The sequence below is a fragment of the Petromyzon marinus genome, chromosome 7, assembly GCF_048934315.1.
Source record: "Petromyzon marinus isolate PM22_M1 ecotype Great Lakes invasive population chromosome 7, UKy_Petmar_22M1.pri1.0, whole genome shotgun sequence".
Taxonomy (NCBI): Eukaryota; Metazoa; Chordata; class Hyperoartia; order Petromyzontiformes; family Petromyzontidae; genus Petromyzon; species Petromyzon marinus.
In genome coordinates this window covers 7884264-7899307 of record NC_133673.1, presented here as the reverse complement: position 1 = coordinate 7899307, position 15044 = coordinate 7884264, and the positions used below count along the sequence as shown (strand labels likewise).

Here is a 15044-nt window from a genome sequence, read left to right as displayed (position 1 = left end):
ACCCACCCTCCGCCCCGTACGTGTATTCCGTGCAAATACGATAGAGGGAGATGAGGGAGGAAGATGGAGACGGAGTGGCACGGAGAGGTGAGGGGCAGGGGGTGAGTGAAAGTGTGTGAAACGGAGAGGAAAGAGTAGAATAGAAAGAGAGCAAGGGAAAGCGATGAGCAGTGGGAAGATTATGGAAAGGCAAGAGAGACTGAGATGGGGAAAGTGGAAATAATGAGAGTGAGGCTGAGACGTGAGAAAGATAAAAAAAAAATGGTTTGAAATGTGGGGAGGGAAGTGGGTGACATATGGTGGGGAGGGAAGTGGGTGACATGGTGGAGACGAATATAGAGGGACGAAGAGGTAGAAGGGACCGAGGGATTGAGCAACGGGTAGAAACATTTGGACTCAAAGGGAATGCTACATTCCCATCTCAGTCATAGATCATAACCAGTTAACATCTCACCATTAGACCAATTAATCATAACTTAGAACCTGCATTCCTTTTTGTGCATACAAGCACATCAAGCCTTCATTTTCAACGGACACTTATATTTTGGCAGAGCAAGAGATTACTCGGGAACACGCGTTTGATGAGAGCCAGGCATCGCGACCCAAACAGACGTTCGTCTACGGCACTGTGTGTTTAAGTTTCGCCAAGTAGGCACCCTTCTCCGCATCTCACTTGTCGAGGTCCTCACGCGCCACCGCCATGTGGTAGCCGTTCTGCAGAGTCATGACCCCCTCGAAGAGCTGCGTGGCGAGCGGCAGCTCTGTGTGCACGTTCTCCAGTCCGTAGAGGGCTGAGCACAGGCAGTCGCAAGCCGCCTCGTGCAGCGCGCTTGGGGCCTGGTCGTGTTGCTGCAGCAACACACATTTAAGCGAACGTGTGTATTTAACAACAAAAAACACCACTTGCCGCCTAAGCGACAGTGATTTCCCCATGGCGCTTGTGCCAGGCTCAATATATTGAGAGTACATGAAATTCTGAAGGCGCACTGGCAGGTCATTGTACAGACCCAGGTGTTATTGGTTACACTTACTTAAGACGACTCCCATTGTGACATCTTGCTGTATCATTGTTCAGCGTCACTCCCACATCATTAATTATTGCTGGAGGGCGGCAGCTCCAATTGCTCAGTTGCATATTGTATTTGCCTACTTCTCTAGAGGCAGATCTTGATACTAATTATACCAGCTCTTAACAAGTCTACTAATCTCCCCATCTTCCTGCACCATATCAGTCCATATTGCTCTCTGGCCCATGCCATGCCTATTTAGACCCATCTACCTGGCCAATTTGCTTGGGAATGCAGTTGCTGGGCATGCACACAAAGACAAAAGCTCTTCCATAAAGTAACACAGGCTGCTGGGACAAATGCTTTCAAGCAAGTACTTATTAAGGCTGGCACATGAGGGGATGGTTTAACTAGCAACAAGCTCAACTGCCATTGGAACCTCCTTTGCCAGTAGCAAAATATGATTGTTTTTTAACCATTTTATCTGGCAACAAAACTGGCCTTTTGGCATCATCTGGTCCAACACCATGCGAGACTAGGCTCTAAGGAAAGCTGTCTCGGGTGTGGACCAATCAATTTCAAGGCCAGTGCATACTTTATCAGAGTTGTGTTTTTTGTTTGCATTCCGACCGCAGGCAGTGGTCAATGCAAACATGACTCCTTGTAAAAAAGGTGTCATTTTTGTTGCCAGATAAAAGGGTAAAAATACAATTAACAAGCCTTTGTATTCCCAGTGCAACAGATACGAATATAAGGCTGAGGTGACTTAAGGGGGTGCTAGCCCTAAGTTCGGATAACGCATGTAAGCCCATATTACCTGTGGCCATAAGTCAAAAGTGGTTGCAATTAGTTGGAAATACGTGTAATTGTGGCCTCTCAATGAAAATGTATTCTGGGTTGCTTCACAAGGAGAATCTGCCAGCCTCAATACTTTCTCTATAGATGAGCAATTTCAGTCCCCTGGCATTGCAGCCTCATCACCCATTCATCGTGCCACATCACGCCAATCAACTCGTATAGAGTATAACACCCAACGTATATGCAACATGTATCATAAATATATATGCTTCACTTCATTTTTAACATTTGAAATATATACACAAGCACACAGAGTAATTGTAGTTATTCTGCCTTGGCACGCATAAGTGCCAAATTCCATGCTCCTTTTAATATAAATGAACACACACTCATGCATGTGTGGGCACCAATTACCAAGATTTCACCCCGAGCGAGTTCTATAAATATTATCTAATAAATGGGCACCAATAGGACGCATTAATTCAACCAATATAGCTCTTAATTAAATAAAATGTAACCTCATTTAATTCACTTATATGGCACATTCTAAGTTACATTCAATTCAACTGCAGTTATCATGCAATGCTGAACGGTGCCCTGTGTCCTTGCAGTCGGGAGTCAACCAAGGCGCTGCCAGTGACTCTAAGCAAGGCGACAACTGCCATTCACCTACGCTCTGTGCCTCAGGTGGATATGAGACAGGTCCCTTTGTTGTTTACCGCTGGAGAATTCAATTGAACCCTTGCAGGCATGAGCCTGGCCTGTCACGCGTGTCATACGGTGAACATACTTGCATGTGTGCCCTTTGCTCTACAAGGGATTAACTGCCCATGCAAAGACAATCCCACATCTGCTCAAGGCATAAACCAGGCTGCCACCTACTTTTAGTTTTGGTTGGTTTCTTCAAAAATATTTTGTCTTATTCCACTTACATATGAGCATCATTATCAGGTGTATTGTATTGCATTTGATTAAGGTCTGTGAGCCCTCCCACAGAAGTCACTCCACCTGCTTTGTGTCCTAAACTGAACTGCACAGCTACCTGATAATGAAGTCACATGTAAGTGATTGATCGGCCAAGCGGAACACAATGTTCTCACCGTGTCAATCAATCCAGAGTACACTAAAATCAAACGCGTCAAACATTTCTTACCTTCTCACCCCAATGTGTGACTTTTTTGGTGATGTGGAAGGTGTTTTTCTATAGTTGTAGCATCACGGTTTTAGATAACACATGTATTTAGTTATATGAATATTGTTTATTTGCATCATGATCATTTCAACTACCATTATTATTTTAATCTCTCATGAGAGATGGTAGCAGATAGGGAACATCTCATCCAGCAGCAGATTGATCATGACTGATGGTGAGATGATTATTAATACAATCCTGGATCCTGAGCTGCACAATGCCGTGCTGATTGCTCTCCGATTGGCTAATTGTACATTTTAAAAGAATGATTGAACTATTTTGCTTTAAGCAAATGTGAAAATACTTTTATTTTTACATTTAGCTTTATGGTCACGTGCCTCCAGAATTATGTATTAACTACGAATTGAAAAATCGCATCCACGCTATGTTACGTGGTACTTTAAGAAACCAGGTGGTGACAGGCAACGTGCCGAGTTGCTACACCAATATAATTGTTTATATGATTTTACCAACTGACATCCCATAAAATCGATGGATTGCTATAATTCAAAGCCATGATTCGATTGAATAAAGATTTCTATAACACTGCAGTGAGCGTAGTGAATGGTAGCTGTAGGGTCATGTGAACTCAACATACCTACATTAAAAAAACATCCTTTATTTACACCCACAATTTGATGTTTGTGTCGTGAAGCTTAGAAATAAATAGAATTCGATGAATGCCTGCACAGATCCACCCCGATGAAGACACTGCTGACGATATAATTCTGACCGGCACGTAATTGAACGGCAAGGCATGGGAAGAATACCAGCACTTGGAAGAGGATGAGCAGCAGTTTGTTGTTGGCCATGAAGTGACAGTCAAGCACGGCCAAGTTAAACCAGCTGGCCAGGCAGCGAAACACCTTCACGAGCGTCTTCTCGTCCGAGCCACAGTTTTCGGCACACGCCGCCTGTACACGCAGGGAGACACGGCGAGACAAGGGAGGGACGGAGGATGGTTGAGTGGGAAGGTGGATACGTAAGTAAGAAGGTAGATGGGTATTCAGATGCAGTGAAAGGTAGGTAGATAGGTAGAAGATGATGAGCACCGAGTGATATATAGGTAGGTACGTAAGAAGATATATAGGTAGGTAGATATAGTGGCAGGTAGGTAAATAGGTAGATAGATACATGGTTAGGTAGAAAAGGATGGGGAGGGGCAAAAGATAGGTAAAATTGAGCTGGGTAGATGGATAGAACTTTAGTAGGAAGAGGACGAGGGAGGGAGTGTCACGTCCACACAGTCAAATCCGCAGGACGCACGTGCGCCAGCTGAGGTTCCATTCACCTAGCCAGGCTGATTTAAGACGGGTGACGCAAACATTACACCAAGCTGTTGAATTATGCAGCCAGAAAAAAAAACACATTTGTATGAATAAACGAAGGTTTAGACACTAAACACCCACAAATTTCAGGTAATGATGGACAAGGCCAAAATACCTCCTGGAATGGTCGCTTTGTAGTTGGCCGAGAGTAAACCACTGGCACAATATTGCTAATTTTATCCCAAGCAGTGCATCTGGTATGACCATGGATAACCTGGCATTTGGAATTGTTACACGTTTCCTTTCAGTACTGAAGCTCAACCGGCTCTCAAATCTTTCTTAACAGAATCTTCTTAATAAAAACACAGCTGTTATCCCTTTGGCTCATGGTTAAATCCATGGCAATGTTCTCATGAGAAAATCAAGCATTTGAACCTAATACATGGACAAATGCCAAAATCAGATGTCCTACTCTGCCTTTGCTGCGACTTGGATGTTAAGTGCCTTTGAAAAGGGCAGTCAATCTGCAAACCAACAGCACTTTGCTACCCAAATGGACCCATCTCCACCCGTGACTCGTCTTTATAAAAACAAAAAACACTCCGGCCCACATCTATGTAGCATCGACATCATGTAACCAATACCCTGGCATGACTAAACGGTGGACATTATAGATTCAGGTCACATGATGCAGGAAAAGTTTAACAAAATTGGAACACGAAGTACGATGCTATTTTGGAAACGTTTGCTTGCATAGATTAAGGAAATAGTTTATGGCATGCACCAAATCTGAAGGGGATATTTAAGGCAAATGTCGGGAAATTATCCAAGTTATCAAAATCTTTGTACGCTTGTATTTGGAAGAGTAAAGGTGACACTTTAAAATATTGCACGTGATAAGTGACTTTCCAAGCTCCAGTTTGTTCCTGCAAGAATGAAATTCGGAAAATGAGCCGTCAACATGTGCAGGGCCCATGCTGCACTCACAAGGTGTAGGGCTTGATGATGGCTTCCAACTGTTCGGCGTCAAAGGGTCAGGCCGATGAGGCCAGGAAGGACAAAGCATGGGTCGCGTTCGTAATGGGAATGAGAAAGGGCTTTTCGCTTCCCTGTTGTCCTCACCACCACCTCTAACCAACGTACTTCAAGTGAAGTAATGAAGCATTATATATAATCAGTTTAACACGTAGGCTTTCGCGACCAGCATTATATATAATGCTGGGTGAAGAGAGGTGGGGAGAGGGGTTTGTGCGATTGGTACCCTGCACTGTGAACCCAGTGACGAGTGATATGGGAACTTGGCCTTCACCGACCAACCCCTCCATGACCAAAAAGTGTTGGGAGACCTACTAGTAGTGGATTTAGAAAAGTCTGTAATTCATTATTATCAATTACGTAAACACTCAACTTCAAAAACACTCCTCAGAAACTGTGAAATTAGATAATCAACAAATACTGCAATGTTGTAATTTAACTTTCAATCAATATACACAAAACTCAATAATTCCATTTCTTAAAAGGAAAAAACATATAATAGGTGACATTTCAGGCAATGTCCCTTCTCCATATTACATCAGTGTTATTGGTGAATGTCTTGGCTTTTTTCATTTGTGCTTGTACACCACTGCGACGCAGTATCACTAAAAAAAGTGTAAATAAATATGCACTATGAAATAATTATTTTAATTCTTCTAATTAAACACACGATATTAAAGCTTTCGTGACTGCATAAAATGACTCATTGTTTTTTTCGGTAAAGTCACGTATGTAGAAAAACAATAAAATTATATTAAAACAAAAAACAATCACGACGTTTCGATCACAACGCAAGCGATCTTCATCAGGTGTCAAGAACAAATCACGGAGGTAAATACAACAAGAAGATGAGAGACGAGAATTCAACAAACCTGAAAAAACATTATGTGAAGCACATCCAGTCAGGCCAACAACACAGTTAGACACTTCCTGGCAGGAACCACGAATTTCAGAAGTGTTAAATTTCGTGTTCAACCTTTGGATTGCACATACCAGCATAGATAGAATGAAAAATACGAGGTACACGGTCAGTAGAAATACATATACAAGTCCACCAAGAGGTAAGGAGGGAGGAAAGATGGACAGGGAGGCAGAGAGAGAGGGGGGGCGGCAGCTCAAACACGCACATCTTACACATACAAAACGGCAGCTCAAAAAAGGACCACCTCTTGTAAATACAAAACGGCAGCTCAAAAAATGACCACCTCTTGTGAATACAAAACGGCAGCTCAAAAAATGACCACCTCTTGTGAATACAAAACGGCAGCTCAAAAAGGGGCACATCTTACACATAATTACAACGGTAACTTCCCCGTAGAAGTTCTCTGGCCCCTCCCCCCCTCCAACCGTATTTCCTATTTAAGCTTCTGTTCATCCCTCTGACCCCCCCCCCTCTCTGCCTCCCTGTCCGTCTTTCCTCCCTCCTTACCTCTTGGTGGACTTGTATATGTATTTCTACTGACCGTGTACCTCGTATTTTTCATTCTATCTATGCTGGTATGTGCAATCCAAAGGTTGAACACGAAATTTAACACTCTTCTGAAATTCGTGGTTCGCCAGGAAGTGTCTAACTGTGTTGTTGGCCTGACTGGATGTGCTTCACATAATGTTTTTTCAGGTTTGTTGAATTCTCGTCTCTCATCTTTTTGTTGTGTTCACCTCCGTGATTTGTTCTTGACACCTGATGAAGATCGCTTGCGTTGTGATCGAAACGTCGTGATTGTTTTTTGTTTTAATATAATTTTATTGTATTTCTACATACGTGACTTTACCGAAAAAACCAATGAGTAATTTTATGCAGTCACAAAAGCTTTAATACTTTATTATCAAACTTCTACGGGGGAGTTACCGTTGTAATTATGTGTAAGATGTGCCCTTTTTGAGCTGCCGTTTTGTATTTACAAGAGGTGGTCCTTTTTTGAGCTGCCGTTTTGTATGTGTAAGATGTGCGTGTTTGACCTGCCGCTCTCGCTCTGGCCCCTCCCCCCCTCCAACCGTATTTCCTATTTAAGCTTCTGTTCATACCTCCGCCCCCCCCCTCTCTCTCTGCCTCCCTGTCCGTCTTTCCTCCCTCCTTACCTCTTGGTGTACTTGTATATGTATTTCTACTGACCGTGTACCTCGTATTTTTCATTCTATCTATGCTGTTATGTGCAATCCAAAGGTTGAACACGAAATTTAACACTCTTCTGAAATTCGTGGTCCACCAGGAAGTGTCTAACTGTGTTGTTGGCCTGACTGGATGTGCTTCACATAATGTTTTTTCAGGTTTGTTGCATTCTCGTCTCTCATCTTTTTGTTGTATTTACCTCCGTGATTTGTTCTTGACACCTGATGAAGATCGCTTGCGTTGCGATCGAAACGTCGTGATTGTTTTTTGTTTTAATATAATTTTATTGTATTTCTACATACGTGACTTTACCGAAAAAAACAATGAGTAAACACAGGATATTTGATTACTTCACAATAATCATTCCAAGGGTGCTTAATATCATTTACAGGTGCCTTCCAAAGCTCATATGTAACGTCATTCTGATTACCAAGTCAATCAAAACAGCTTTCGCCATTCCCGTGGAAGGGGTTTTTTTTTGACGACTGAAGAGTGAATGACTGATCAATGCTCTCCCATGCAACTTTTACGAAGTGCATCAGCCAAAACTCACTGGCAAACTGGAAAGACCAGGCACTGTTCATGTGAAGGAAAACAAACAGTGTTGAATTAGTTCTGTGCTTATTCAGCTCATATATACGCACACACACCAATGCTTTATGCTTTCAGCACAAGCACCACATCTGTCCTCACTGCCCGAGTGATTTTAAGTATCTAATGGAAAACTTTCCTTCACTGCCCAAGCTTTTCCTTTACAAAATCTGATTTGTGCCATTACTCAATGCAAAAATGTATTCCTAAAAGCATCCCATACACTATGCACGTAAAATTCATGCTCGCTGTTCATAAAATATATTTTGAACAGAACAATGTCAATAACGTTTTGTAATAATTAAAGTGCATATGGCTACGATCTGTTTTCCAGCGCTACATCAGGGGAAATAATTCCAACAATCACAGAGTGTTCCACTACAGCATAAACTGTGATTACAAAGGCATTCGTTTCCAAGCTTAAATATGTTGTATATAATAATTTACTATAAATATTTAAGGTTCACCTTAGTATGAAATGTATGGCTTTTAATCAGCTCCTCCAAATGGCAATCCAAACAGAATACATCATGCAACTGATAAATTATTCAACCGATCACATTCCTCTGGCTCTTACATGATGAGTCATGAGAACAGCGCACACCGGATTGGGAACACAACTTTACCACACGACACTACTGGCTTACTACCACGGCCATGCCCACACTTGATTATGTAACCCACTCTTCTCCAATTCAGTCCCACCCTCTCCCAGTGTGAACACGCAACATTCGTCCAATTCACAGAAAAATTACGTGGATCACTCAAGTGGAAACATTTAATTAAGAGGAGACTCAATACCCATTGATTTTCAAGCGGTAACAATAACTACAAAATGTAACAAACCCCAATAATTACAATTTGGATAAGGTGCTTGACTGGGGGCTATCTGTAAGTAATTCATGCCAATGCTCAGCACCCACACAATATAATAAAAAAACATCATTTACAGCCACAGAACCCACACAATATAATTATTTACTTTTCAATCCACTGCTGGATGAAATACTTTCCACACGTCAAGGGAATTTAGAGGGGCTCAGCACCAGTTCAGACATCACTCACCACGCATGTTAGCCATATCTGTGAATTAAACGCAGATCATCAGGTTCACAACCACTGCTCCCAGGATATGTAAACAACGTGGACTACATTTATATGCCATTCTAAGTTATATAGGCTTTAGTATCACACTCCACACAATCCAGTCTCAAATTCGCTGTGGATTTCAGTGTGGAAGCAGTGTTCAATGTTTTGCTGGGTGCTTCAGGTCTTCCTCAGAGCCAACTCTCGTCTAACTAACATTTTCAGTCATTTAAAACAAAGCTCGTCGCTTACTGGAGACATGGGTATGCTTTAGCCTGCAGAACATTGGCTTGTAGTACTGCATGCCCTGCTGAAAAATTGCACTGGTCTGGCTTTTCATCCGTGGTTAAATATCACTACGTTTATAGTGTCTTAAAAATCAATGGCATTGGAAAGGGCCAAAGTGCAGGTGAAAGTATTTAACAAAATGCTGATTATGACATTAGGTTGCTGGAAGCTGTATGACCTTGCCATGTTGCACAAAAAATAATTATTACAGCTTGCCCGGTCATGACACCACCGATTATCCTTTGACCTTGAGGCCAAAGGCTAAGTTCACAATATAAAGACAAATATTTTCTTTAACATTTGCCAAGCAGTTTGAGGAACCTTGCAAAATGTTGCAGACAATTGCTGTCTTGTGTTATTACCTGCAATTAAATTACTCGAAAGTAAAACGTTGCATAAACACAAACACTGCATGCATATTGCACATTTATTTGCTTTCAAAAACGTGGCTGAATATGCTTTCCGTCAATCCCTTTTGTGCTTCAATGCCAGCCAGTATGTGTTCATTAATTCAAAACAATTGTAACAAAAATTACAATTTCTCATCAGATCAGCGAAAGAAAATAACTTTTCTTCTGAATTTTCCTTATCCTGTGTATCATCACGAGCAAAACCACAATGTTGCAATATAATACACGCGCTATATTTAGGTAAACTTCCAAAAAAGGCCTCTCGAGAAAACACTCGAAAACTGCCCTTCTTCACTTATCGAGCACTCATGTAGGGCCTCCTCAATAAACACAAGCCCGCCACACGCACGTAAGCCGAAACACTGACGCACATGCGTACGACAGCACCGACGCCCAGCTGCTGGCAAGCACTCAGTAAGTCGCAGTTGTTTCCACTGGGCCTGCCTGCGATATCATTTTTCACGAAACGATATCAAATTTCACAATATGATGGTTATCGCAAAATCGGTTTTCCATAACTTCGTAACTGCATCCCACAATTTTAATGCACTGTGGTTGTGCTTTTGCTGCATTTCCAGTACAAATGGTGACTGAAAAATTATTCAACTGCAGTTCACTCAATGTAAGCCTGCCATAAGTAGCCTAATTACTTACAACCTTACGATCTAAAACGCTTACAACCAAACATTTTGTTAGTTGCAAACAATTAAATAGTTATTACGTCACAATCGCCATGCCATTAATTTCACAAGAAAACATTCTACAATTTAATTACAGACTTAATTATGGTTTTAGTATTTTCCTAAAGATTTCGTCTGAAAATAATGTTTAAGAAATGTTTTATGAGCAATGTAATCACAATGACGATATTTTGGAAAACGGATTTCACGATCATTGTGAATCTTACATCATACGATATAACAATATGGCCATATCACGGCAACCTGAGTTTTTATGCTATGGACAACGTTCATGTGCCCAGGTGGTCAAGGAGAGGTACTGGCCAGCCAGAGGCAGCACCACATGCCAGCGCAGTTCACCGCAGTTCAAACCTCTGGAAGCCCGTCAAAACACTCAACCGGCTTACTGTGAAAGCCCGTCTGATGACAGCTTTGGCGTAGTCAGAATATCTCTCGGAGCCACTCTTTGAATGGGACCCTGTGTCAGAAGCGGATTTTTTTTGTTCACGCTCGCTTGGCATGGCGGGAAATACTTGTGCCCGGTGAATGCGCTCGGCAGAAGGCGCCAAAGCCGGCCCGATGCCCTGTGTCAACGCAGACGTGCGAAATATTCGGGACCGTAGCAGGTATCACAATGTTGGCTCCCATCCTGGCCAACTACATTTAGAAAGGCACGAAATGAAAACAAGCTTAGGGGGAGATAAAGTGCATGTGTCTGCACGGCGAGGGGCTACCGATAAAAATCGGGCGCATCAGTGTTGGTACAGGTTTCTTTCCCTCGACCCATTCTAAGCACGCAATCCTGACACAAAGACCTAAAGTCCGAGTTAATTCAGCTGCTTCAATGGGGATATATGAAAGCCCCACTGGGAGTGTCTCTACAAATGCTATGGCGGTTTTTGTTTTTTAAAATCCTGGATATTACTTTGTAGATTCTCTCTTAACTACGGCTTGGTAACAGGAGAACAAGAGCAGTACCTTTGGATCAAGCCGAGCGTGATAATGAAAAGCAGCACAGCAAAGCGTCTGAAGAAAAACATTTTCACTCGGTAAATTTGCCAGCAAAGAAGCTTAGACAGGTGCACGGTTTAAATTACAGAGATAGAAAGAGTAACACACTGCACATGGAACAAACAAAATTCAGAGACATCATAATAAATAACAATTGATTACTAATCTATTATATAATACCCCCCCTCTCCGCCTCTGATCTCTGCATCTGACTGGGTTAAATGATGACGTCACCCTGCTGCTCCATTTAAGACCGGGAGCAGGTGGAGGGCTTCACTATTCTGGTAAATTGCCCAATGATGCTGGATGTAATTACCAGCGAAACATCATACTCAAAAATTGTAAATGTTGTGGATTCACTCTTCAACACACCGGTCGGCTAAAGTAGTGAACGATTTGTCTTTTATCAACGTGACATATTTTTAACTGAATGGCCGTGTCGGGTGGTGGAGGGTTGTGACACATTTATAAATAACGCGATATAACCCAAAAACGTTTATTATTAATATTGGTCGCGATAGCCTACGTGTTAAACCGATCATGACAACTAAATAAATTGGCTCGAGCAGGACACAATGCTAGATGGGATGATAGACAAGACTGGTGATGGAACGGCAGCCAAAGGAGAGAACGCGCCGAAGAGGACGGCCATCGGCGACATAGAGCAATGAGATCGGTTAAGGCACAGGAATCAGATAAAAGGTAGCAGAGCACGGGCCTTGAGGATGGTGCCATCTAGCAATGGATAGACAACGGTTGATTACGTGACATATGGGCTCCTTGCAAAAGATTTATGGTGTACTTTAGACCTCATGTAAAGATATTTAAGAAGAATAAAAAGTCACAAAACATTTGCCCAAAGTACCATAGTGCTTCAAGGGAGCAGCCCAAAATACAACTATTTTCACGGGATTATTTCCACAAATCTGTGATGTTTTTGACAAAGCAGCCAATGCTATGTTTTAAACAATGGATAAATCAAATGACCGAGGAAGACAACATCCCAAGCGGTTAGGGCAGTGACGTCCACGGCTTTAGCCATGAGCAAAAGGTTCACTGCCAAGGCTCTGGGCTAATTCCTACACCATCCTTCTGCTAATGCTTGGCGAACACGAGCGTGACAAAAACACACAGCACTCATCAAGTGCAGTGCGTTTAATTGGCACCAATTGGGGCAAAAACTGTTTTGTAATTATTTTGTTCATGTTCTTCCCTGCTGCACGACAGTTCCTGCACACACTTCTTATAGAGCCTTGGCCGAGGTCATCCACCAATGTCACATGCCACTGCATACACAACAATGTACTTTCCACCCCCCCCCCTCCCTAAAAAACGGTGTGGCTGCTACAACATAGATTATGAGTGCTCTGGCCAATGCCAAGGAGCCTGAAATCTACTGGACACAATGATTGAAAAATAACATTCCCTTCCACGAGTGATAGCCAAATAATAAAACATTGACATTTGTTTACGCACACAGGAGAAAGCACCCTTAACAGTAGGTGTTTGCTGTTAGTTTCTTTTCTTCCTGGATATGTCAACGTGTCCTTTGAAAGTACGAGCAGAGTTGGCAATGAAAGGGTAGACAGGGCAGGCTTCATGTGAGGGCAGGCTTTGCTGAACACCTTTAAAAGGTTGTGTTCCTGACTCTGGCAAAAATCTCAGCCCTGGTCCTTTCAGACGCACAGCATCTCAAATGGCACCTGCCCTTTATGCGTGACGAGTCTGGTGTCCCAATTAGCCTTCAAACTGTTGTGCTCACAAAACGACCTTTCTAGAGCAGTGTGGACCTCTTTAATTTGCCAGGGCCATGACCCAATTAACCAGCACCCTTTGTCTGAACATTGTTACAGCTTGTAGATGAGCTGAACGCAGTGCAATGGAAATATGACTCCTATCCCCCACAGGGAATACACACATAGCACACACTTCCTTTTATGTCAATGAGGTTGCTATAGGTTTCCACCGAAATAATTTGCAAACAAGGCTACAGAATGCGATCTGGAAACCTTAATCAGCTTAAACATGCTGGGGACAATTCAGCAGCACACTTGATACTATCAACAGCCACTGCTGGTATGAAACCATAAATAGCCAACACGGGAGGCTGCCCAACTTAGGCCTACATCAGGTTAAATCACACCTTCAGTGGGAACATTTATTTTGTGAATTTCACAGATAAATTAAGTGCTTTCATTTACCAGCAGTGTTGGTTCATGCAAACTGCCACACTTGATGGGAATTATATTTTGAGAATGTAACATGAAAGAGCAACTCTGAGCTATCCTACTTCTAAGAAAAAAAATTACCAAGGCATATTAACATCTGGAAGGAAGAGAGGACTTTAGTTTATGCTCTTCTTTAATAGCATAGCAATCTTCAGTGCCATACAGGACTGCAAACTTTGGCATACTGCACACAAGTCATCATTCGGCAAGTTTTTTAAAAATAATATAATTAATATTTCCAAACATAACTCTCAAACTTTGCCCTCACAAGAACATTATCAACAAACCAAAAAATACTTGTCTTAATGAACAATAGACAAACCTTCCTGTATAATGGAAGAGGCAGGTCACTGGGTGGATGAACGCAATAAAGATAGCCGTAGTAAACGCCCAGGGTTAACCTTACACAAGGGAGGTAGCAATGTGGCTAAAAGGTCAGAATGCCGAGCTGGCATCGCTAAAATACTGGGTACAAATATATACAGCCGCTTGTTATGACCCCGAGTTCTCAAGTATGGTAAATGTATGGTCTCAACCTTGTTAGCAATGACTGCATACGTAAAAAAATATAAATTTGGTTATGCACTTCATATTGCTTTGAGAATTACAAAATATTGGTTTGTTGTGCGATGAACATTGCTATCGGAGGAAATGCAGGTAGGAAAGTGCTGCCATCTACTGGACCAGACATCACTTGAAGGGATCTCAAGAGGTAGCTGTGTTATATCGACTTCTGTGAGCTGTTCTCGAACATGAAGGGCAGTATAATGCCCTGCAGGAGATCCGAATTGAATCTTCGTCGCATAACATGAATCCAATAGCACAATCAGAACAAAATTGGGGAAGAGATTAAAGGTCCAGCTCTGCTTTGCTCACACCACGACTGACGGAAGTGCCTCCATTCTTGAGAGTAATTGGCCAACTCTTCACACTAGTTAGTCAACCAGCCAATCAAATAACCGTGACGTCGTCCCCATTTATACTGCTTGGTGGACAGAGTTGGGGCGATTTATTTTAACTGCCATGCCAGAAGAACTTAGCCAGCAATCTCTGGATCGCAAGTCCAGTGTGGTAACCATTACGCCCTGGATAAATAAAAAAAAAAATGAAGTAGGAGGGTCCCTCACCAGCAAGGTGACCACCACAGCCGAATGGTAGGCCAGCTCTTCGATGATCTCCGTGCGGCGATTGGCACCGATGCGCAGTGAACGGCTGTGCACTTCCTCGGGCAGCACCGTCAGGATCTCCAGCAGGAAGGGCAGCGACGACACATCGTTGCCGTACCTGGCTCGGCGATAAACACAAGTGCGTGACAGCAACTAAATGAGCTGCGCGCGCGC

The 15044-nt window shown here is 42.5% G+C and overlaps 1 protein-coding gene across 2 annotated transcripts in view; it reads right to left on the bottom strand.

Moving 5' to 3' along the window:
• The window catches only part of TNPO3 (transportin 3), a 71857-nt gene that overhangs the window by 45004 nt on the left and 11809 nt on the right, over positions 1-15044 (bottom strand). For both annotated transcript variants that reach the window (XM_032948923.2, XM_032948922.2), the window contains exons 4-6: positions 14832-14988; positions 3768-3911; positions 674-849 (exon numbers count right to left, since the gene is read on the bottom strand). In XM_032948923.2, the coding sequence (XP_032804814.1) occupies positions 674-849; positions 3768-3911; positions 14832-14988 (477 nt within the window). The remainder of the gene's footprint in view (positions 1-673; positions 850-3767; positions 3912-14831; positions 14989-15044) is intronic.